Source organism: Chaetodon trifascialis, chromosome 7, assembly GCF_039877785.1.
Source record: "Chaetodon trifascialis isolate fChaTrf1 chromosome 7, fChaTrf1.hap1, whole genome shotgun sequence".
In the NCBI taxonomy this organism is placed as follows: domain Eukaryota; kingdom Metazoa; phylum Chordata; class Actinopteri; order Chaetodontiformes; family Chaetodontidae; genus Chaetodon; species Chaetodon trifascialis.
The window spans coordinates 24926153-24951969 of NC_092062.1; the positions used below are offsets into that span (position 1 = coordinate 24926153).

General features: G+C 42.4%; 4 protein-coding genes across 4 annotated transcripts; 2 read left to right on the top strand and 2 right to left on the bottom strand.

The window, feature by feature from the left end:
• Positions 1 to 1644: 1644 nt before the first annotated feature.
• On the top strand, positions 1645 to 7303 carry vsig10l (V-set and immunoglobulin domain containing 10 like). The gene is made up of 12 exons (XM_070966786.1): positions 1645 to 1845; positions 2130 to 2459; positions 3000 to 3272; positions 3391 to 3657; positions 4074 to 4316; positions 4403 to 4681; positions 5385 to 5477; positions 5908 to 6132; positions 6370 to 6489; positions 6566 to 6606; positions 6829 to 6915; positions 7005 to 7303. The coding sequence occupies exons 1-12, from the start codon at positions 1773 to 1775 to the stop codon at positions 7077 to 7079; spliced, it is 2106 nt and encodes a 701-aa protein (XP_070822887.1). The 5' UTR covers positions 1645 to 1772; the 3' UTR covers positions 7080 to 7303.
• Positions 7304 to 13476: 6173 nt separating this feature from the next.
• lim2.5 (lens intrinsic membrane protein 2.5) lies at positions 13477 to 15392 on the top strand. The gene is made up of 4 exons (XM_070966997.1): positions 13477 to 13654; positions 14441 to 14590; positions 14756 to 14890; positions 15331 to 15392. The coding sequence occupies exons 1-4, from the start codon at positions 13477 to 13479 to the stop codon at positions 15390 to 15392; spliced, it is 525 nt and encodes a 174-aa protein (XP_070823098.1).
• A 326-nt stretch (positions 15393 to 15718) lies between these two features.
• On the bottom strand, positions 15719 to 16630 carry LOC139334194 (free fatty acid receptor 2). Its single transcript, XM_070966953.1, has one exon. It carries the CDS (start codon positions 16628 to 16630, stop codon positions 15719 to 15721), a length of 912 nt encoding a protein of 303 aa, XP_070823054.1.
• A 3026-nt stretch (positions 16631 to 19656) lies between these two features.
• LOC139334195 (sialic acid-binding Ig-like lectin 13) lies at positions 19657 to 23105 on the bottom strand. Its single transcript, XM_070966954.1, has 7 exons — positions 23063 to 23105; positions 22493 to 22834; positions 22061 to 22369; positions 21001 to 21315; positions 20499 to 20577; positions 20159 to 20237; positions 19657 to 20070 (listed from the first exon to the last, which is right to left on the bottom strand). Exons 1-7 carry the CDS (start codon positions 23103 to 23105, stop codon positions 19657 to 19659), a joined length of 1581 nt encoding a protein of 526 aa, XP_070823055.1.
• Positions 23106 to 25817: the final 2712 nt, after the last annotated feature.

Here is a 25817-nt window from a genome sequence, read left to right on the forward strand (position 1 = left end):
GGCAATGCGTTCTGCGAGTCACAATACAATCAACGCATTCAAATTCCCTGGAAAGAAGTGGCGATACCTCGAACTGAAAACTCACCTTCTGCGGGCCAGAACAGTCTTTCCCACAACATGCAAGTGCCAGTGCAGTGACCTTGTTAACACCTGTAGCAAATTGTTTTGAGAAAAGTGGGATATTCTTTGTAAGACTTGTGGTGAGACGGGGGGATTTGCTGCTTCAAGTGTTTCATCCTGGTGGATTTATTACTGCTCAAGCGGTGTTCGTACCGTATCACACAATGTTATATAATATTTGGCCAGTTGCTGCACCGTTTTACTTGAATCAAGCAGCATACTTGGAAGTACAGCCTACAAAGGCTGCCAGTTTTTTAGGTACCCCTGGCTAAACCTATTTCCGCTTTGTGCAGAAGTAAATCCTCCCTTTATGAAGGTTTGAGTGTTCTTGCTTTGTTGAAACCGTGTTTGAGAGGCGTTGGTTCAACTGTACAATCACTTTGGAGGCTGCAGTTTGTGCTGCTGCTGAACTGCACGCTGCAATACTGACGGAAGTTTCTGCTGTAGCCTGAGATTAATGGGGTGGACAAAATATTAGAAACACAAGCTGTTAAAAAAAAAAAAAAAAACAACAACAACAAAACACTAGGGTCTGTCTCCTCATCTTGGCCAGCAAGCAGCAGTCACCTCCACGCTTAATGAAAACGTCTGGAATTAATTGTTATTGTGAAAAGAAATAGGATAAAATAGCACTTCATAACAACGAGCTGCCAGTGTTAAACATTTACAGGACTGTTTCACAATGTCATGGTTATATTATGACTCCCACCGCCTCCAACACACACTCACTGCACTGAGGAGCTCCATCAGTGATAGGATGCTGCATCCAAAGTGTGTGAAGGAGCGGTATCGCAGGTCATTCCTTCCTGCAGCCGTCAGACTGTACAACAGAAACTGCTCCAAGTAATCGGTACAATAATTTGTATAATAATCTGAGCAATAACCTGTGACACAAACTGTGCAATACTGCCGGTACATAACAGTCTGTAAATACTATTCACAATTTTTTAAGGATGACGTTTTTCTTTCTATCCCACCCTTTTGTACTTGTTGTGTTTAATTTGCATGTACCACTCTATCCACTTTATTGGTGCTGCTGTGAAATTGGAATTTCCCTTCGCGGGACGAATAAAGGAATATTGACTTGAATTGTATTAGAACACTAGTATTTATTTAGAAATATTTATTTGATATTAAACCGTTTAGGTCTCCACATTTTATTTTCGGTACATGGATGTACCTAATTAACTGACACTTCGGTCTATAAGAGAATATAAAATATGAAGGTCATTTAACAGGTCCAGGGTCAGTTAACTCTCTCACATTAGTTTGTCAAGTTGACTCTTGAGGAGCCTTCAAGTCCAGCACAGAGACCCCATGATGCTACAGAACGACATTACTTATCATCATGGCCCCTATTTAAGGCAAACAACATCAGCTTCCCCAGAAACAGAAATAAAGAAGCGGCATGAGGGGGCGGGCGTGGCCTCGCGCGCACAATCGACGCTTTGTACCTGTCAGGTGAGCTGCTCAGGCGCCCTGCCGACAACTTGAGCTCGAGAGCGCAGCGGAGGAACGGCAGGTGGTTCAGTGACTGCTGTCCAGGACGCCAAGGACGTTTCTTCACCTGTGTTTCCATCTGCCAGCAGTGAAAACCAGCTGATTCCTTCCTCGGACCAGCCGAGGCTCGGCTGTCGTTCCGCTCCTCTAAAATGACGCTGCTGGGTGAATTTAGCAGATTAAGCGCAGTTTTTTTGCCCATTTTACTAAACTTCTTTTTGCAAGGTGAGATTAAAACTAAAGTCCAGGCTTTAATTTGCGAGCTGGACTCTTCTTTCCTTCGCTTTGTTTTGTCTCATTTGTGTGTCTCTTACTAATATTTGTCCACTTTCATTTGAACCATATTTACTCTTTTGATTGTTGTTTATGTGAGTAGGAACAGACAGGATAGTTTCCTCATGTCATCATTTACTGCATCAGCTGTGTAGCTCACAGGCCCATCAGTGATTTATTGAGCAAAGAGCTGAATATTTCCTCCTTAAATGAATGGCTTGGCTCCGCTGTGACAGGTGCGCACTGTGAGCTCCTGGTTTCTCCTGCTGGCCCTCCTCTGCTCAATGCTGTCGCTGGCAGTAATGTGACTCTGGCTGTGTCCTTCAGTGGTGCCTCTGACCCAGCAGTTACCTGGCTTATGAGTGATTTACCTGTCGTCACATGGACTATTAACTCACCTGCGCCCCCAGACATCGCATCCAACCGAAGGAATGTGCTCAGGATTGAACCAAATGGATCCCTTACCTTTATAAATGTGCCGCTTGACTACAGCACTAACTACAGTGTGGAAATGACCAAGGCTGGACTGGGAAAATCCTTCACTAACTTCACTCTGAAAGTATTCGGTGAGTCCCCGCCTGAGCTCTGAACCTCTTGTTGATGCCATCACACACATGTTGTTGTTCCACAGTTTATATTGCTGCCTGCACACAAATGGTTTTGAATGCTTGTCTGAATCGTGCATCCAGCCTGGATGAAGTTCATGGTCAGCTCCCCAGTTTCCTCAAGCGAAGGTGGACTGTACTGTAAGATTATGCAGATGCAATATATTTGAGTCAAGACACACATATGCTGCAACATTTTTAGTTTCTTACCTTTAATTCTTGACTGTATACACCATGTAATGTTTTAAAAATGCATGAAACGGATTACACTAAGACTCCCTTCCAGCTCCGGGATGCTAGTATGTGGCTTCCTCTGCACTGTGTAATGTGGTCAGGGAAAGCAAACACGGCATCCAGGAAGTTTCACACTTGATTATCTTCCACATTCAATCTGGATTAGCGTCACTTTGGTGCATTTGAAAGGAAAACAGGGGCAATAGCCACATGGTTTAAGCACTTCATCCACTTGTTCCACCCTCCTCATCGCCTTTTCTTTCACAGAAACCATCCAGAACGTGACTCTGAGCACGCAGCCTGATTTAGCCGTAGAGGGAAGTCAGCGGTTCACCCTGCAGTACAGGATGCAGCAAGGAGTGGTAGAGCAGCAGATGTGGTTCTTCAATGGCATCGAGATAAACACCAACTCGCGCTACTCGGTGGAGAACCGCAGCCTTGTGATCCTCAGGCTGAACCGAAGCTACACAGGACGCTACACAGTGTCACTGACGAACCCGTTCAGCAGTGAGACAGCTCACATGAACGTCACTGTGCTGTGTAAGAACGATGGCGTTGAGTTTTCCTTCACCGCATCCATTCTGAGTGGGACACGTCCTCCTAAAAGCCGTCTCTGTTTGTATCCCGTCATTTCATTACCCTTCATGGTCTGTTGTAGATGGACCTGATGTGCCCGTACTGGAAGCCCATCCAGCTCAGCCTTTCTACGCGTCAGGAGCCTCCCTGAGCCTCTCCTGCCAGGCCGAGGGACTCCCACAGCCGACTGCCGAGTGGGCGTTCGGCGGTCTGACCCTCTCTGATTCCCGCGGAGGAGTCCTAAATCTAACAAACGTACAGACCAGCCAAGGAGGCGTCTATACATGCACGCTGCTCAACGAGCTGACTAAAGAGAAGCGCCAAGAGAGCATGACTTTAAACATTTATGGTGTGTGAAAAGCAGGAGTTTTAGGGGAGTGCATGTGTCTCTAATTTACCTCAATATGTCTGGAAGAACACGATGATTTGGTTTCACCAGGAAAGATGAAAATACAGCTTTGATTTGAGATATCCAGACTTTAAAGCCTTGTTTAAGTTATTTTAATCTTTTAATATCTTCAGTAGAGCTATAGGATTACAGTCTTCAACCGTCTTTGATCATATAAAGACCTTTTTTTTATATAAACCTACTGAATAAAACTGAAATTAGGACAGCTTTGCCTAGTCCTTGAAACGCTGAGATTTTGTTAATACATGCTTCTCACTCATTTGTCTAAATAGTAGTTAAAACAATGGATCCAAAGGAATGAATGAAGACTGCTTGGTTCAGTTTAATAATATCTGATCCATTTTCTCTTGGGACAGAGAAGCCGCCGGGCAACCCGATGTGCTCCGTGCAGTCGGTGAATAACGCTGACCTGCAGTACCACTGTCGGTGGTCGGGGGGAACCCCAGAGGCCCAGCTGTCTTTCCCAGCATTAAGCAACACGAGCAGTGGAGCGGGAAACTTCAGCCTGACTATCACCGCCTCGGATAGCCTCAACGGGAAAACTGTCACCTGCATGGCAGAACACCCAATCCAGCAGAATAAGTGCAACGTTACTGCAAGTGAGTTTAACAATCCGTCGTTCAGAAAATAACCCCTGCGCATAATGTTGTGACCTCAGTGGCCAAACGAGAGCTTTATCTTCCAGGTAGTCCAGCGCAGTTCCTGCCAGCTGTGAGAACCACAGTCGACTCTGACGGCAAAATAGTGGTGACTATCCGCTGTGTGAGCGAGGCCTCGCCTGAGGCTGAGGTGTCATGGTCCAGAGGCAGCGAGGCCGTCGCCGTCGGGACGACGCACCACATCAGCAGCGACACCACGCAGCTCACGATTCGAGATTACAACATCAGCAACTTCCTCCTCCAGACGTACACGTGCGTCTGCCGCAACCCACTGGGCAACCAGACGAGGGAGGTGCAGTTAAGAGGTGCACAATGGCCGTTCTTGGTTTGTTGGCTGCCAGTCGCCATGAGGCAGAGGTGGAAAGTCACCGCACAGTTAATCAAATACTGATGAGGTGCTCGTGCTTTGGCATATTAATTTCATGCAGCTGCCGCTCTACTACATGTAGCGGATGGCGAGAGTTACTAATTATTTTGTGCGTGTTTGATACATGAGCTCATGTAACGTGACACATTTTTTAAGTGTTTAACTAAATTTAACTCCACACGAACCAGCTGAAATGTTAATTTCAGTTCATCAGAGTGAGGCTGAATTTACTACTCAAACAATCTGTATAATCAGTTATTGGTGTATAAAAAAAATTCCTTATATCATCTTTTGGGCAGTTTCTCTGATGAAACCAATGACATGAAGATATCACTTCTTTCTTACATTCTGTAGACCACATTTTACTTTCTCAGTTAATGAATTCAATTAGCAACAAATTAAAATCTTGGTCCAGGGATTATTTTTGGGGCATTTTTGACTTGGTTTGCCCTCATCCTCTAATTTTGAGTGCTATACGAGCATTACCAGAGCTAAAGGAAACAATAGGCCCTCAGACAGAGAGCTAAGTAATACCTGCAGTTGCTCTTTCCCTTTAAACAAAGCTTCCCAGTCTCCCTCACCCCCCCCACCCTCCTGCCCTCTCTCCATCTCCCCCTCCCTCACAATCCCTCTCTTTCCAGGACCGTCCGTCTCAGATTCCAGTTTGTTCCCTAATCAAGATGGAACCATCATCACGTTGACCTGGGAGGTCCCGCCTACCTCTGTCGTTACAGGTAACACAGCAATGAATTCTTCTTCCTCGCAGGGATGTCTTTTAACGTCACACGTGAGCCCAGCCTTCCTGTTTTGAATTTGTTCGTCTCAGCAGATCTCCGTGGGAAGAATGCCGACGCGGTGCTGAAAGCAGAAACTCAACAGAGAAGATAGGGGTGTAAATATTGTGTAATGTGTGAAGCCTCTAGCTGAGCAGCGCTGTGTTTGGGGAAAAAACATTTTCAAGACGAAAGTACTGCGAAAAGCAAATGCCAGGTTTCGTTAGGTCTGTTTTTATGTCCATAATATAACAGTAAGATTTTCCGGGTCACACGGGCCTGTCGCATCCATCAGTGTCATCTTGACATCTGTCACCGCCTCCAGGTCTGGTGCCTGATCAGCTTTGACGTCAGTATCAAACCAAACAGAACTGCGTGTGCTTTTGCAAAGGGTTTGACATCCAGATGAAAGGACCGGACCTACTGAGCAGAAACCGCAATGGCACCCGAACTAGAGGCACCCCAAACCGATTTCACACCATCCAGCAGAAACCCGGTTCTGCCAGGAGCACCGACATCTTCAACCTCGACCCCGAAGTGACCTACAGGTTTCGGGTCATCCCCAAAGCTCTTATGACTGAAGGAGAGCCATCTGAGGTCCACAGAATTGGTCCAGGTATGGCCAAGTGTGAGATTATGTGTCAGAGCAGTGCATTTCTCACCATATGAGGGTCTTTGCCATTATTTGTCCTGGTGATACTATTGTATTAAAGGAATAAGAGAGTATGGAGACCTTTGATGCTTCTGTTTTCATGTTTATCTGCTTTTTTGTGTAAAGCACTTTGAGCCGCAGCTCCTGTGTGAAAGCTGCTATACAAATAAAGTTTATTACTGTTATTGTTTTCATTATTAGGTGAAGGGCTGAGTGGCTCTGCCGTGGCTGGCATTGCAGCTGGAATCCCCTGCAGCCTCCTCTTCCTGCTCCTGCTGGGCGGCTTCATCTACCTCTGTGTCTACTGTTACAAGAACAAAAGTAGGTGAAGTATTTAAACATGGCGGCATGATAGATCTATGATAGATATTATTCACTTTTTCTCTGCGCTTCGCAGGTCGGCAGACGCGATATCCAGTGTCCAGAGCAGTTGAGAAGGTCAGAGTCACTTCACTGCCAGACATATTAGATGTTCAGGAATTTATCTGTGCAGCTTCAGTGCCGGCAGACTAGCTGATGGTCATAGCTGATGGGCAGCTGGTGGGGTGTAAAATACATACTGCTCTCCAAACATCATGCATCAGATACAGTATGTGTTCATTCACATGTTGCACATTGACGTTATTTTGGTTGGTTGTGTGAATTCTTTCTTGCTCGCAGACAATAACAACCCAGACAGATTCGCCTCCTCATAACCTGCTGACAGCGGGGCTGAAGTCTCCTCCTGACTACAACAGATTACAGCAGGTAGCCTTTCGGATCGAACGCGCAGTAGTGAGTGGTAGATTAGGACTCTTTTGGATTTACAGTAAATTCACTGTCTTGTTTTCTTCCAGACTCCCTCTGAAAGATCAGTGGCTCTCCCCTCCTTCGTCCCTCCACCGCCTGTCAGAGTTGCTACGACCGTCTAAACTCCAAAATCAGCTTTCATGTGCGCATTATTTTTGTACAGCATGCAATGTTTTTTGTGTTTTCTTTTAATGCGTGAGACGTTCCTTCCTGTGTTTTTATTATTATTTAAGTAAAATAAGGTTCAGCGTCAGATTTATGTCAGTGGGTATTTGCATCACTTTCCTGTTTAATCTGCATCTTATGTTGTAACAGTATTTATTCATAATAAATCAAAGTATAAGCCATGCTTGTGAATTTATTTAGCTCAATATCCAAGAAAGCTTAACCGCCTCCTTCTTGTTCATTATAATTTTACCATTTGATAATGCTTCCTTTAAGACACTACTGTAACCATCCTGTACTCGGGTGTGTCAGCATATTATTGGAGCATAATGTGCATTAGTTGCACTGCATTATTTTTATTATATTTCAGGGCTTCAATAAGCCATTTTCATTTTTTGATCATTAGAAAATATCTGTAGAATCAATATTCACTGTATAAACAGAGAAAGTAACAGTTCAGAACACTTACACAGACTAATACACTTTCATTTGTCACAAACTGTTTTTGTAAATATCTGCTTATTCTGAGCTTGATGCAGCAACACGTTTCAACTAAAGAGCAACTAAAGACTGGGAAAGATGTGGAATGCTCCAAAAACACCTGTTTAACAGGTGAGAGTATCATGATTGGGTATATTTGGTATTTGGATTTTCTATGAGTCTGTGGTGGTAGTGCTATTCTCTACGCTGTTGCATGCTGGGGCAGCAGGCTGAGGATGGCGGACCCCAACAGACTCAACAAACTGATCCGCAAGGCCAGTGACGTTGTGGGGATGGAGTGTGACTCTGATGGTGGTGTCAGAGAGGAGGATGCTGTCTAAGCTATGGACTATCTTGGACAATGTCTCACACCCACTTCATGATGTGCTGGCCAGGCACAGGAGTACGTTCAGCGAGAGACTCATCCCACCAAAACTCAAGACTGAACGGCACAGGAAATCATTCCTGCCTTTGGCCATCAACCTGTACAACTCCTCCCTCTGAATGGCCCCTGGACTTTGCTATATTTTGTTTTATATATATATTCTCAATAATAAATATTTTGTTTTTTTATACTTGCTTTTTAGAAATATATTTCTTTCTCTTTCTTTTCTAATTTTATTCTAATTCTATCTGTGTATGGAGCACTGCAACAAAAACAATTTCCCCACAGGGATAAATAAAGGAATTCTGATTCTGATTCTGAAAGGGGCGTCCTGGAAAGGCTCAGTCATTCACAAGCGAGGATGGAGCGAGGTTCACCACTTTGTGAACACATGAAGGATGTTACTACACGGGCTCAGGAACACTTTTCGTCACACTTTGTTCACTAATGATTGCGTCTATTTTTATTTCTGATTTTCTCAGCATCCTGACTTATCTCTAGTATCTCTACATGATAGAGTGCACCCTACACACTGGGCTTATGTTAACTAAGCGAATGGTTGACATACGATACACATGACAATTGATGTCGCTTTCGACCAACAATGTGCATGAGTTTGCAGAGATGTTTTGTTTCCATATAGTGAGTACTCATCCTGTGTCAGACGAAGTGACGGGATTGGTCTGACAGCACATGCAAACAAAGACAAAAACAAACCGTGACAGTGGAGAAAACATTGCATCAAAGTATGGACTCTGAGACAATCTCATTTTTAAGATGTCACAGTCTTAAATTACAAATTTAACTGAATGTGAAGAATATGGAAATCATGTTTACATTTCAAAATGCAGAACAATTTCAAGCTTAAAGTAATTGCCAGCATTCACTGTCAGAATATTTTTCTGTGTTTTCTAATGTTTATTATTAGCATATTGTCCCTCGTGGAACAATGACGGCAGGCTTTCCCAGAGGACCTCACTTCCTTGTCGCTCAAGCTTTTCTCTGCTGGCAAAACCATTTCATGAAATTGACTATTTTTAAGCTTTTGCTGTGCTCAACATGCTTTATGACAGTGATCTGCAGCTGTAGGTGGGTTCAGTCCTGCCCATGAGCGGGTGGATAATGAGATAAAGCATTTGTAAGGATGTCTGATCTGTTTTGTTTCCTTCAGGGACGTTGTACTCATCATAATCCTCATACTGTATGTCTCAGCACTGCGTCTGTTCTCTGTCATTTGCTCGCACTTTGATCAGCTTCTTCTCCGTTTCCACTGATGTGGTGGTAGGTGACAAGTGGAGAGGTACTCTGCAGGTGTCTGACTCGCGTCTCTCTGGATCGCCTCTTGTTGTTTAACCCACCCGAATGCACACAGCGCTCCTGATCCGACTTAGTGTCTGTGTTTTAAGCCTCCTCTCATCGCCTGTTTATCTACAGGCGCATGCAAAGTCCAAAGCTAGAAGAGGCCTTTAGAGGGAGGACTGAACTGCTTGACAATGGCCTTAGTAACAAGACAGCACAATGATCAATCATGCATTTAAATTTTCTTTCTGCAGGTGGTGGTCCAGGAACATAGCTATCAGCTTGCAAAAAATTGAAATCTAAGGGTGTAAAATGAAATTCTCTCTTTTAAAATAAGCACTTCAAATTTCATTTTTCTCAAACATGCATACCTTAAGATTCATTACTTTCAGATTATTTCTTGTGCTGGAGGATCAGGGAAAGGTGGTGGCTTTAATGTCAGGTCACACTCTGAGGACAGCTGTGTGCCACCAGGGACTCATGTGAGCTAAGAGGCAGTGTTACAGTACATGCATTACCCTGATGCAGACAGTCCACGTTAACTGTGAGGAAACACACATTCAGCGAGGTGACAGATGTTTCCATCATGGTGACCTGATTTTTTAATATATTTGTGCAGCAGATGGAGCTGTTGTGCAGGACTGAGGACGTCCCATCCCATTAAGATTATGAACAGCTGCTAGCACAATAGAAATACTTCAATAAATATAGATAATAATAATTATCACAGTGAGTGGTGATAATTTTCTCTTTCATTAATCTTTAGTTTGATCAACTTTTGCCCCCACCGTCAAAAATAAAAAAACACAAGACTGGAAAAACCTTCTACAACTGCTCTGTTTTATAATGCAGAAATTAACCCCAGTGGCAACAACTACATGCTAAAAAGGTGTTCATGTTGTCTGGTGCTGTTACAGGTTGTCCGTCTGCATCATTTGTAAACACTGCAGTGAAAAAGGTTTATATTTTGAAGTGTGATCAGCTGCGCGTGTTCGACCTGCGTTTTGAGGAAGTGCACTTGTTGAAATGAGGAAAGGGCTGATGCTTGTCAGGGAAAGTGTGACATATTAAGTTTAGCGTGCACAGATACTGTATGTTGACCACAAGTTACCACACTTAATTCACACCCTGTCCCCGTCATCCCTACACCTCTCTGGACATGACAGTGGCTCAGTTTGGTGCAAACATGTTTTCAGCATGTGATGGTAAATCGCCTTCCAGCTACATCTTGTGATACAATATGAAGCGTGGACTTCTCACAGCTCTTCACCAGACTGTCCGAATCCTCATATTCACTTTATGAAAACTCAATGAACACATTTGACTCTGCACACCAGTGAACGCCCAGGGCAGGGCCGGGCTGTGAGAGTCCTCCCTACATGAGTTGATAAGATTTTATGTAATGCTCATGGCCTGTTTCCACATTCAAAGACAGATTCAAGTGATTGTAGTTCATATGATAATACAGCATGCATTAGTGATCTAACTAAGACAAGGCAGCCATTAAGCCTGAGTGCAGCGCTTTCTATCATGTTGGTCGCATGGTTTGCAGGCGCGCTGCCCCGGTTCGTCTTTTAGCTGCATTGCTTTGGAGGTTCCCCCTGTGGAAACGGTCGACTGCAGGTTTGACTTAGAGCCTTTGATTTAGTGTCTTTCAGCCCTTTTGCAAATAGTACAGACATGTACTGTAATCCTATCATATGTAATTATGCCACAGCAAACGCAAGGTAACTTTTAAAATCACCTGGAAGATTGTGGATGAAAAAGCAAATCAACAAAAAAAAGGAAGCCTGCATTGTAACTTAGGTATAAGCATGGGAGAGGCGAGTACGCTCCACACTGTATGCATTTACACACCTCGGATGAAACAAGCTTTTAAAAAAACAGTTTATCTTAGTTGGATTTTTGGATTATTTTGCACCCCCAACATTTTACTGCAAACTCAACACATCAGTAGCTGCGTGGAGTTTAGAGAGAGTTCGCTGATTATTAACACAGACCATCTAAGATGTGATGCTGAGCTCATATTACTTGATTTTTTCCTCAAATAGCCCTTCCTTTGTAGCAGCTGTGACTGTCTTCACAAAGTGTGCAAGCCATGTGAATTGTGTTGATGCATGCACAATAGTTTGCAGTATATAGAATATAGAATAAGTATAAAGTTTTTCAGCGTATGTTTATTATGCATTACCGGGCAGCCTTTTACTGTGGGTGCGATGTTCCCATAACGTCGCTACATATTTAGGGGGAGCATGTATTACGCTCTCTAATTTCATTAAGCAGCTCTTCGGTCATGTGTCTGTTCTAAGCGTGTATGTGTCCCCATGACCACACCCCAGCCACACTGAAAGAAAGTGTGCGCTTCAGCATGTTCCATTGACCACAGCAGTACTGCAAGCCTCTGCACATCCACAGTTCCAGAATACCTAATAGAACAACAGACAAGGACTGTGGTGCAGCGGCCTCATACCCCAGACCCTCCCCATCCCCCAACACCATCACCCCTCCCCTCTCCCCTGACCCCCAAAATGCTCCCATGTAGTTCAGTGTGAAAGAGTCACGTGGCTTTTGGCCCACCAGCTCAAGTGCATTTGTTCTGTCCTGATTGTTTTAAAGGATTTTGCCTCCATCAACAGAAAAGTGGAGGGGATAACTTTTTGGAATTCAGCCTAGGGCTTCCTCTTTGACGTTTCGCTCACTCCTGGCTTGCACTCTCTTTCACTCTTTCCCTGAGGAAAGGCTGACACTTAAGAGGGTTGATTTATCCTGAGGAATTCAGGTAAGATGATGTCGGGTCTTTTGTGAATCGCTGATGCCATTTAGAGATTAAGAATTGGGAAAAATAATTGAGTAGAAAGCATATGTCGACATGCTAACCAACGAGTGCGTGTCTCACAGGCGGGCCGAGAGGGCCTTCACCATGTGATAGTAACAAGCTTGCAGGATTGTAGCTCCCATCATTTAGATGCACTGTGTCTATTTTGTATAAATGTGTTAGATTTGCAGTTTTCAAAATCTCAATCATTTCAGTATTACCCATAAAAGTTAATACAGTTCCTGCATTTCTTGATGTCAAACTTGAGTTTCAAGAGTTACCTCGTTCCTTTGGTATGTTTTATATGTTTTATATGCCCTCCATCCAACCATGTGTGTGATGCAGGTTGTCACTAACACGAACGTTTGTCATATTTAAAAAAGCTGATTTAATGTGGCAAGTTTTTATCAATTTGTTGTGGTCGCACTTTAAAAGTGCTGATTATGGCTAATTATATTCTGTGCAGGTGCACAGGGAAACAGCTTTTATCTTGTTATTATAGGTTTAGGAGTTGGATTAATTCATCCAAAAATTATTCCATTTGTTTTAATTGAAGCTACTGTCATTGTTCTCGTTTTAAAACTTTGCTCAGTATTTAACTCAAAGCTCTTTGTATCAGACATCACTGTCTGTGTCAGCATTGTGTGAGCTGACTGTGGTGTTCTTAGGATATTCCCTGATTTGGGTTTTGTCTGGTGTAACTAGGAAATGTACCTATTTGTGCCTTGGCAGCAGGTAGTATAAAAAACATGCTCAAACAGAGAGAGACCACACGTTGCTATGAGCTGATTGTATTGTGGTTGGTATGATTAATCTGTTCCAGCAAGCAGCTCTCACATGTCCTCTGTGCTTTGTAGCTAATTGCGTAGTCAAGACAAATACATACACAGACACAGCATCTCTCTTGAACGAGGGACTGTAGATGTTTCTGACCCACTCACAACTAGTCTCAAAGGCGTCACCTCTGTCTTTGAGGAAGTGCAGTATAAATTCAACGCTGGTGCCATGAGGTAAAGCAACGTTTAAAGAAGTCCTGCTGGGTGAATTTGAACAGGAACTGTAAATAAATGTCTTCTCCTCATCAGCTACTTTAATCGTGGTGCCCCACCTGTAGCTCAGATAAGCCCCTGTTTGCTGGCCAGCATCACAGCAGACTGGCTGCGTTTGGCAGCTCCTGCTTCTGCATCCACTCCTTCAGGCTATTCCTGTCTCCTGAATCCTTTTAGGCCTATCACTGAATAAACATTAAAGCTAATGCTACAAAGCTATTACAGGAAATGACATGATTATCATAAGTTCACTTGCACCTCTGACTCCCATCTTCTTTTCTTTTTGCACAGTGCATAAAGCCTTAACCACTATTATAGTGTCACTCATGATGTACAGCTTCATGGGAGGGGGCCTATTTTGTGCCATTGTGGGGAACATCCTGTTGGTGGTCTCCACAGCCACAGACTACTGGATGCAGTATCGTCTGTCTGGCAGCTTTGCCCATCAGGGCCTGTGGAGATACTGCATGTCTGGCAAGTGCTACATGCAGACTGACAGCATTGGTAAGTGAGAAAATGTCTTCTTTGACCCTTAAAAATTTCCATCTGGTCTCCCTGAGGTACCGCAACTCTCACCAGAGTCTGTGTCTACATCTGTGAATACACTGGTGACTGTCCTTACTGCTCTGGCACAGCGACAGGAATTTCTTGAGGTGACTTTTGTGGGATGAGAAAGACACACAGGCAAAGCAGAATGACAGCAATGATGGTTGTAAAAAATATTCCCATCTTTCACTAAGCAGTGCAGCGGCACTTTGAGTTTAATGCTGACATGCTCACAATGACACTGCTAAAATTTAGCAGGTGTGTTATTCACCGTGTTAGTAAAGCATGTTAGCAGGCTAAAATCTACTCATTAAACACAAAGTACAGCTGAGGTTGATGGGAATTTTATTTGTTTTGCAATAAGTGCTTTGAAATCAACGGGAAAAATGTATTAAAATCAAACAAAATGCAAATAGTTAAAGAACCAGGACCTACTACTTAAATACCACTCTGGGGAAAACAGACTTCCCTGTGCAACAGCTGAACGTACGTTTCAATTATACCTTCACTGTTTTAGGACTGTCTACCCTCAAACAGCATGACAGTGTCAATGATGGCTGCTGTGTGAGTTCAGCTGCACATGGGCACAAGTAGAATGAAAAGTTTGTGTTTAAGGGGTCAGTAGAAATAGTTGAGTTAATGTTAGTATCAAACTGCTCATATCAACTGAGAGCTTCATCATCTTTATTTATCTTCTTGCGCATACATTTCAAATGTTCTCTCCCTTATTTCACCCCTCCTCAGCCTACTGGAATGCCACTCGTGCTTTCATGATCCTCTCTGCCATGTCATGCTTCGCTGGCATCATCGCAGGAATCCTCTCCTTTGCCCACTTCTCGGCTTTTGAGAGGTTCAACCGCTCATTTGCTGCTGGGATCATGTTCTTTGTTTCAAGTGAGTCAAGGGCACGTCAGCCATATAGTGGATGAATGATGCACTGTTTGGTAATTTGCATATCACCATGTTTACCAGGCCTGCCATGGGAACTTTGTAACTCACTGACTTTTATTACAATGGATATTGATTTCAATATGTCTTCCTCTCTGCACACCGTGCCAGCTCTCTTTGTTCTGCTTGCAATGGCCATTTACACTGGGGTGACGGTGAACTTCCTGGGAAAGCGCTTTGGTGACTGGCGCTTCTCTTGGTCCTACATACTAGGCTGGGTGGCACTGCTCATGACCTTCTTTGCAGGTTGGTTCAAATAAAGCATTTCAGTGTAATTACTCTATCTTGCTCATAGTAAACAAACTAAATTACACAGTTATTACAAACAGGAAACTCTTACATCAGCTCTGTCAATTCTTCAGAAAAAAATCATGAGATCACCAGTACAATGCTGTCCCACTTCAACTTTCTTGAAGCTTTAATTATGCAAATGTGTGTTATGAGTTAGTACACTCTTGTCAGCTTTGCACTCATGAAAGTGCCCATTTTATATTTTAAAACTCACACTTCTGTAGGATTCACATATGCTACATCAGATGACTGAAGTAATAAGTCTTGTAACAAAAAAAAAGAAAAAAGAAAACCACATTTTCTGTTATTGTGTTATTTCTGTTAACAGTTATTGTGCCATTATCTTGCTCTTGACATGCATGTGAATCAAACACCAGCTTTGTTTTGTTGTGCAGGTATATTCTACATGTGTGCCTACAGAATGCATGAGTGCAGAAGAGTGGCTGGCCCACGTTAAAGTAACAGGACATAATGTGTCGTGGGTGAAAAGGATATCAATTCCCGTTCAAAAACGGATTGCTGTAAAATAATAAAATTTGGAATCTTGCATATGCACCAAACATGTCTTGTGGTTTTGATCTACTGTGGCCTCGAGCAGGAATCGATTACCCTCAGCAGGACGTTTTGTTACCCGCTGGCCAGCAACATCATATTGTTTTATAAATTAACTGTAAAAGCAATCAGTACATCATCATGAATTCTGCCATAATGTCCGTAAAATACAGTCCAATGATAAAGCTGAAGCTGGATATGGACATTTTGTATTGAAAATGTATTTCGCTCTTAGCTAGAGCTTGTGGCCTGCTTTCGTGCTCTGAAAAAATTGTGCGCACCCTTCCTGAAAATGGACTTCTCACTAGTGCAGCGGAAAGCGGAGGAGGAAAAGTAGAATATGATGGGATCAATACAGGTGTTGAAGGTGCTAAGTAGCAAGGTGTAGTACCTCCATCTTGGACTCTCACCCTGGAAGTAACCCACGACATGAGAGACATTGTACGGTATCACACAAACAAGAAACACAGCCAGAGTCCCCAGGGCCATGCCGATGGCCTTCTGCTTCTGCATCTTTGATATCCGGGGCTGCCTGTACAGGATCACGATGCAGTTCAAGTAGCAGAAAATACAAACCAGAAGAGGTGCAAGGCAGAGGACAAAGAAGAACTCCAAACGTACCGGGAGGAGGATCTCCAGCTGCTTTTCTGTGAAGTTCTCATAGCACACAGTGGAATGTGTGCTGGCCAGCGATGGGGCGTGCTGGGTAATGAAAGTAATGCTGCAGTGTGCTGCTGAGATTATCCAGATAACGGCACTGCTAACGATTGCATACACGGGTTTCTGCAGCTGATGATATGCGATTGGGAAAGCTACCCCAATATAGCGAACCACACTGACCGCCATCAGCAGCAAGGAGCTGGTGTAGATTGTGGAGAAGAAGGTGAAGGAGGTGATAGAGCACAGGAAGAGGGGCAAATTCCATTTCATGTCCGACGCCGCCTCGTGCATCTTGAGAGGAAGGACGATCAAAAAGAGCAGGTCAGAGACGACGAGGTTGAGTAGCAGGATGTCTGTTGGCAGTGGTTTTGAGTAGATCTTAACACTGAAGGCATAGAGAGCCAGGAGGTTGGTTGGCAGGCCTATCAGGAAGGTAACGATGTAAACTGAGAGAATAACCTCACTCTTCAATGGTGTATCCATTCTGACCTTAAACCAAAGGAAGTAAACACACCAATCAGCATAAATGAAATCTCAGATTATTTTTATACCAATAACAATGGTGATAAATCAGTGAATCTGTCCGCATGAGGTGGTCCAAATGAGAAACATGCAGCTTGTTTCTGAGAGCTAATGAATAGAGATTATGAATCACAAAACAATGACTGAATACATTTTGGTTTAGCTACAGGTTTCTTTACATTAGCATTTATCAATGCATCTGATCAAAGACATCACTGATTTTAAATAGGTCAAATCCACATCTTTAGTTTCACTCTCATAGATATTGTCAGCGCCTCAGTTGTGCATTGCAGCCCTGCCTATTTTATACAACAATGGCTAAAGTTAGCCAGGAAAGAGGCATTTTTATGGCTCAGATCACAGAACACTCAGCTCCCAGCCCCACATTCCAAACACCAGATGCTGAATTTCAGTAGCAACAATGATCTGCAACATTTGATATGATATCAATGAATGTGATAAAGTAAACATCGTGACTTACCGAGAAGGAGATGCTCAAAGATGTTCAGGCTTTAAAAAAACACAACTAAAGCTCTGTGTTGTTTGCCTCGCTGCGCCTTTCATCAAAAACAACCAGTTTATAACCTGTGAGTTCAGAGATTAGCTGATATAACGTGTAATAAACTGGAAACAGCGAGTCACACTGCAGCTGGGCTGACTCTCTACCCATTTTATACCGAGCAACAAGCACACGCATGTTGGTTAATATTAACTAAAATGCAAAACTGAAGCTGATGTTGACTTTTATATCGGATATGTTAATAAAAGGCCTCCTCCCACTGTGTCCCTGTCCCACTGAACTTGATAATTAGGTTTGGATTTCATCAAGCCGTGAGCCAGCATAATACAAACTTACGCCTACACTAAATGTTTAGAGAATATGACATGCGCATAGATGTCCATCCTTTTCAGAGTTCAAGTCCAGTGTGGCATCATCGTCACTGGAAAGCAGTTTGAGACAGTTTCAGCAACAGAACAGAGAATAGCTGCACATACAGTACACAGTCGCCTTTAGTCTACAGTATGTCTATTTTCTGTAGCCTGCTAACAGCCTGAATGTTGGTTTCCTTCCTGTCCTGTCTATCTACAGCAGCATCAGTTAACACTGCAGCAGGAAATAAACATGGACCCCTTTATGCTGTGTTCAAATCCGTCACAGAAAATCATCTCACAGCTTTGACTGCTCTTTAAATGACACAGTTGAACAAGAACACCATGTCATCTGCTTACTTAATACTGTTGCTCCACTCAAGGTTAAAAAGAGGCCGACTGACAGACTCTCTCCACGAGTAAAACACCACCACTGTAATCTAAGTAAGAGAATCTGCGATATATAATATCAGGGTAACATGTACGAAGAAGTCATGACTGAATTTGATCTCTTTTTATGTGAAGCACTTGGTGCATATGATTTCTTTGTTGTAATGTACTTTGAGCTGTATTTCTTGCATAAAAGGTGCAATACAAATAAAGTTTCTTCTGCTTCTTACTATTATTAAAATTCAGCTAAAAATAGTCAATATGAAATATACGTTCAAGATAATATTGATAAAAACTAGCCGTTCTCAAGTCTGACTAGACTGTATGAAAAGAAACTGGTGCAATAAAAAACATTGCACCAATTCATTTGTTTAATAGCAGTGCACTAAAGTAGGAATTACTGCAAGAGGGCTACAGGTCCAGACAATGTGGGAAGTCGAAAGTATAGTTTGAATATAAGCAAGATAAGCAAGAGGAGACTTGAAAATGACACTCAGTGTGTAGAGACAGAACAATCCACAGCACCTGTTAAAAGATATGAATCTAATTTGATGTGAGGTGGTCTCTGCCAGCCCCCAGTCTGATCCCAGTGGAGTATTTTTCACTTTTTTTTTTTCATTAGTCACATCCACTGCACCTTTGCCAGCGGCCGAATTTTGTCCTGTCTTCATAAACGTTGGACAGTCTGTCCACCTCAGGGTTACTCTTCGGTCTGCACTGACTTTGATGTGTGTCAAGAAGAAGAAAAAGAAGAAGGAGAAGAAAAAGAGGAAGGAAGAGGAAGAAGAAGTTGATTATCTTTAATCTTTAATTTAGGTACCTGAAATCTTATTTCATCTTATGTCAACAGATGGCCCATGCTTTGACTTTTGTATGTTAGAGACAAAAACATATTGGAAAAATATTGCTTTAACCATTTTTAATGCTTAAGGTTTCTTCAAGAATGTATTACGACATATAAGGACCATACATCAGCCTTGCATTGCAAATGCGTGGCAACACTTTTTGCAATATCAAAAAAACCCCAAATGCTTTTTACTGATTACCAGTATCGACTACATTATGCTGTAACATTTCATCAGAAAGTAAGTAAAAGTAGTAGTTTAGGGAATTTTAAAAAATAGTCACTGGATTCATATTTGTCTTTGAGTCGCATGGGCAAGAGGGCTTACCTTGCCAGTAGCTGCCACATGACTGTATCCGTGATGGCCCATTGATCTGTCAGCGTGCTCAGGTCTACCACTTCACCACCACCTAATCCCCTCTACACGCCTTCAGTTCCATTCAGTCTCAAAAAGGAAATTTGCTGAGCTAATTTAAAGCAGTCATCTGCAGCGGTGGGAGAGTCTGACAGAGAGGCTCTCTTGCCTGTCTCCAAAATCTGGTATATTAAACACACCACTACTTGTTGTACAGTGCTAAAGCACTGTGGCAGAGGTGAGACGCAGTAAAAGATATATTCAAAACAAAACTGTAAACTGACAAGAACGTTCAGCTACTGAAAGAATAAACACATGCAACTCTAGATTTAAAGAATAACGCAGACAGTTATGTACCTCTATATCTACAACCAGTTCATTTCCAACAAAAGGTTCAAGATTTTAAAAACCCATCAACCTAAAAACAAAGCAGCCCAATTCTGTTCATTTAAATTTGTGTCAAACTAACAACAACAAAATCAAGAAAACATGCAGAAAATGAGGCACAGCAATATAGCGATCTGTCATCTATGTGTGCATAGCACTCTTATTTTGAAATTTAACCTCGGCATATTCACATTCCACTTCCTGATTCACATTTTTAGGCTCCAGCTCATTAGATAGGCTTCCTATCTCCAGCGTGCTGCTGACAAAATTTGCACTCATGCCGCCTTCCAGGCACCTCTCCTCCTCAAGACAGGAGCTACCAGCCTGATCCATGTCTGCTGCCTCTTCTCCATTCTTCTTGATTTTGCTCTTCCAAATCACATTAGAATATATCACATCACTACTTTCCTCATTCGTCTCTGAGCTGGCTTCTTCTGCATTGTTTGGCTCAGAGCTTGGCAAGTTTGGCTCGGAGATAGCTGCAGGCTGGGCAACATCTGCCTGTCTTGGCATATCGACGTTGACATAAATGTCCTCTTCTGTTGCATTGGGAGCCTGCAATTAAAGAGAAAACATCTGTGGTACAGATCCTCTGTTTATCCGTTTAATTACCTAAAGTAGAAAACAGCCTTGCTTTAAGTACCTCATTTCCCTCTCCAGTTGTTAGAAGTTGGCTAATTGCAACTATGCTCTTGAGAAGATTGCGTTGAGTCTTCTGAGCCCTAAAAAACACAGAACATTTTATCTACATGGGTATATTTGATTAGTCTTTGTTTAATTAATCAACACCATTGATCACAGTGAAAGCAAACAAGAAAATCTCCCAAATCATGTAATAGAAATTAAATCCACTGTGCAGTTTGGGTGACTTGTTGGACAGGACCTTGTCTGCACTCAGAGTTACAAAAGCAGTCCAAAAGAAAGTTAATAAAACAAGAACAGAAATGTGGAGGGCTGCTCTGAACATTTTGTCTCAAGCCTACCTGATGACAAAAAGCAGAGCACATACGAGTGCTAGCAGTGCGACAGCTGTGGTGATGAAGACTGCCAACGTCACCAGGTCTGAAACATACAAGGGGCAGTGCGGACGGTTAGAATAAAGAAGTGATTGTCCAGTGAGTTGTCCAGGAAACAGGAGGTGGATTAATGAAGGTATTAGTCAACAGTTTCTCTCATGAAATTTGGTTTGAGTCATTTTAAAAGCGACATGGTAAACACACAGCAGGAGGTGAGGATGCACCAGAGCCGCTTTTCTTCAGACCAAGTACAAGAACAAGTATTTGGATACTTGCTGATACTAAGTGAGACGGGCACTGATGGTAAAGTCACAGACCGCAGCATGCAGTAAAGATGAGTAACAAGCATTAGCAAAACACCCCGGCCCATAACTTCTTACTGAAGCCAATCACCGTGCATCACTGCCAATGTTCACGATCATTACCATCCGACTGATCAATAGAACTCATGTTCAGCACAAAGACAGACCGTGACTTTCTGCAGGTGTTTGAGGTTTGAAGCTGCAGACGTGGAATCGCTGAGTAGCAGATCCCAGAGAGTTGGAGCTGCGGCAGAGCAAGGTGGAACGATCCCTCCACTGTGGCTGATTCACAGTGATGGTGCTCCTCAGACATGTGTCATTTAGAGACTCGTTGCTGGTTGTGAACTTGTCCGAGTGATTGATGGGTAACTCGTCCAAATACCACTCTGAGGTGGGAGAGGGATTTCCCACCGTCTCACAGGAACAGTTGAGGTGGTCTGCAGCTTTGGTGCAAACAGAGGAGGACAGGATCCGTGGAGCGACTGTAATGAATGTAGAGAAGACAGACAAATTAAGAATCCAGCTGACTCATGTTAAATCAAGTCAGCAAAAATGAATGACAAGATGTGCTGATATAATAAGACCATCGTAATGCAAAGTGAAATGCAGTTTCCGCCATTATTTTCTGTAAGCGCAGAAACAGCTACAAACAACATGGCCTCACATATCGAAGTTGTCAAATTGGCAAATAGTCCTGACTGGACTGGAGTGGGCGTGGTTCACCTGCTCCCCTCCTGCTGCCAGCCCACCTGCACACCTGTGATTCATCAACAATCAAAGCTCACAGTATATAAAGCCCGGTCCTTCACTCCAGTTGTTCCATGTGATATGTTGTCTTGGCTCTTGTTCTGCTCTTGCTGGTCTGTTCTGTGCTCCTGATCTCACATCTTGGTTCTGTCTCCTCTGTTGAGGAACCTCAAAGCTATTCTCCACCTGGATTCCCTGCCGTAAGTCAGCAAAACTGTCCCTCCCTCGTCTCCCTGACCTCCCTTTGTCTACCATTCCTCGTAGTCCTCCCGATGTACCACTAAATTGCTTGCACTGGTTTCTGTCTACCGCTCTGCTTTTGGGTCTTACACAGTCAACCTTCATGACAGTTAATTGACTGATGCATTAATGGACTGATCATGTCAGGCCTGATTTAAACTAAGCTGACAAAACTAAGAGACAAGAGATCAATTCCAATGTTAGTAATGGTGGATTTCAGCAGAGGACATATTAACTTACACAAAATATCAACTGTTAAACCAGTGCCAACAGACTTAGTGCTGCCGTCTTGTTTGTTGTAGACGGCAGTACAGGAGATTTCCTGTCTGTGATGGAGGAAAGAAGCAGTGAAGGTCAGAACAGAGGTCATGACTTTGGTTTGGTCCGGATTGTCCTGCAGTGTCTCCTGACTGTCAGCCAGGCTGGGCGTCCATTTCAGTGTTGGAGGACGGGACAGACAGGGAGCTGGAGCAGAGCACTTCAAACTCACTGAGCTCCCCTCCTTCACCGTCAGCGTGGACGGAGTCAGAGTCGGTGTGGGTGGAGCATCTGGTGGGAAGTCAGTAAATAAACAGAATCATTCCTCTCCTTTTTTAAAAAAAATAAATAAATAAATCAAAATGCAATAAATGCAAAACTGAAACTAGCAACTAAATTGGTTTCAGAACTTACTTTTGACTGAAATTTCTAACTTTTGTGCAAGAAAGTTATATTTCAGGGCGTTGTCACATTCCAGTCTGAAGAAATACTTTCTGTTTTGTGCCTGCATGTAGTTCAGGGTTGTAGTGCAGTTTTTTCTAGTTAAGTCTCCTTCTAAATGTCCTTCTAGAGGAAGTGAAATGCTGCTATCAAACACAGTAATCTGATCTCTTTTCCAAATTGCTTTACATGTTTGATTTAGGTTTAATTCATGTTTGTCCGTTATGTCAAAGGAGCAGGGGATGGTCACGCAGGATCCACTGAGAACCTCTATAGCCTGAGGCATAATGACGTTGAACTGTCCACACAGGGCACCTGAAACACAAGACGTGAATAACAACAAGTGAATGCTACTTCACAGAAATGAGGAAATGGTTCAGGTTTAGTCGGCACGTTAAAATGTGAGCACTAGAACTTAATTCGAAGGTGTAGGTCCTTCATTTGCTCTGGCTTGTACTACTGATACTGTTGTGCTGTGGTGTGAATGCTTAAGTCATAGTTTTTTAATTTTTTTAGTCCAAATGTGAAAGAACATCAACTCACCTTGCAGCAGACAGCCAATGAGGAGAGTCAGAGTTGCAGTCATCTTTGTGTGTCAGGAGATGCAGAAACTGGAGATCACAAACAGTTCACATCCTCAGTCCTTTTCAACGTTAATTAACTCAGATTTTAAAAGAATTGTGGCATATGGCGAATTGTGTTGCTGGCTCTAAATTTCTTTTCCGATCTTTATCAATGTTGAAAACTCAACTGAATTCCAACAAAATTAAATTCTGGGTGTGTTAGCATCACGTGAGGGCGATGCAGTACCCCTATTTATAATTCATGAGGGATAAAGAGGATATATTACTTATTACTTCCTTTTATAAAGCATAAAGGAGCAATTAAGTTAACCAATTTTATGAATGTTCAGTGATGGAGATACTCATGTAATACTGCTTTAGTGTTTCTAGTCACTACAAGAGCAAGTCATTTTTTTGTGGCTCACTGTAGTTTTCAGTTTGTCAGCGCTGCAACGTGCTGCTTCAGTTAAACACGATGTAGACGATAAAATAACAAGGAAAAACAGGAAGCTATACTGTGAGGCTGTAAAAGGCAGAAATGACCAAAATACATATTGTGCCTCTTATTTATTCCTCATTTCATTATTTTCTACGTGTTCACAAAGCTATAATTTGCTTCAGGCAACTACTAAATTCAACAGAAGTCCATAATCAAAACTGAATGACGGCATCAAAGTGTGAAACATGAAAAATTGAAAAATTTTGTCACCTTTCACAAAGTTAAACTTGAGACTTTTGTTCCACGCTGGAAATAATTATAGATGATCTGATAAGCATCATAGTTAAGATGACTTACATTTGCTTCAGGTCTTCAGAGCAGAGGTGTATAGACGAGCGAAGTTCCTTTAAGGTTGTGCTGCTTTCTCAAACCGTCTGCAGAATTTACTTGAAAATGAAGAAGTCACAAGAGTGTACATGCGTGTGACAATGAAATGCTTGTTACTTGTTATCAGTAATGGTTGTACACAGCCCAAATATTCATGCATTGGTCATTCAATGAAATATGTTTGCAGTACCAACCTGCTAATGGACAGGATGTCAAGCGAAGGAGTCTGGTGATTATAGAGGGAAAAGTTCATGTTTGGTTCATTTACTCATATTAGAGTTTGCAGATGTACAAAATCTTTCTAATTTTCAAAAACTAGAAATCCATCTTCCCATAGAAATATGCCAAATACTAATTTTAAGAATTAGTATTTTAAGGAAATCTTAGAACACTTTCAACTGAATTCCATAAAAGCTCAAATCTTTTAAGTAGGTCAGGAGCTCCTGAAGGCAGAATGAAAATGTGGGTAATTATTGATTTTGAAATAGTTATTTTGAAACTATAATTAAATAGTTGAATTAATCATTGCTAATTTCTAATACAGACATTTCAAACATAGACAGATGTTTGATGTAACAAAGCATAAGGATTTTCAATAAATGGCCAATATTGGTACAATGTTTCCCATGAAACCTGCTCTTAGAATGTACTGTGACACACAAGCTCTCCCCGCCTTTCAAATGATCAGTGTGCTTCGTGTAAAAAGCTGTTGTTCATCAAACAGTAAAAATATTATTCATTAGAAAACATTTTCTTCAAATTGAAGTCAGAGGAGGAATAGGAGTCAACATCCACATGCCATGAATGAATCCGTTTGCTCAGATACATGTGTGTATGTGCTTCATGTATAATTACATGCATACACAAATTCAGATTACATGAGTCTGTCAGCAGGTTCTCACAGAAAAGTTCTCTTTTTAAGAAATGCGTATTTGTGGAGAAAAGTTTAAAAAATGCAGTCTATGCTGTGTAGTTATGTTTGGCTGTGGAGTGATTTGATTTGTTGTTTGAACACTTGTGACATCACATTTCAGAATGACATCATTCCATTCTAGAATGTTGTCCTTTGATCTGTGCCTTTGAAGGCAGTTTTCAGCACTGACTTAAGTGTGACCAGACAGCTCATGATCTACATTTCTTTCGCAGTTACAAATTACAATCATATATTAGATTCTTCTTCTGATACAGTGACATAACAGATATACTTATGTTTAGAAGTTTGTTTCCTTGGGCTGTAGGAGCTACTGCCTTCGTCATTCAGTCTATTCTGAAACACAGACAAGCTTGGACCAAACCCCCAGCTCCAATGCACCTGATATCAATGCAAGATGACTGTATGCCATTAGAAATGATGGATGATACGAGAAATAGCCAGTTGCAGTGGTGGCATCCACGAAACCAGTTCACTGCCGTAGACTGTCTGCGTGATCTAACTCAACAAATGAAACAAGGACAGGAAGACAAAATGGTATTCAGCATTTATGACACTGTCATGAGAAATTCTGGCAGCAAGAAGTTTAATACTGGTCTTTACGTGCATCAATATCTGGACCTGTCAGAGCCTGGGAAATAAGAAAACATGCTGGACCAGAGAGATGAGAGCCTGTAGCCAGAGGGCCAACAGTGGTCCCAGCAGAAAGTGCAGCGGCTCAGTCCGTTGCCAACACAGCTGTTGTTCCCATGTGCAGAGCAGCAACTTTGACCTTTATCAGCTGGCCCCGAGAAATAACTGTAACTTGTTGTAACTTTGTCCAAGCCAGAATTAGAGCTTTTCTCCACCTTGTCCAACCAGTTGTTTCTCATTTAAAACACAAATTCCATTTTGCTTTAAATCAGACAAGTATTTTATCCATTTCCTCCAACATTCGACCCCAGACGAGAGCTTTGACCTCAAATCCTGGATCCTTGA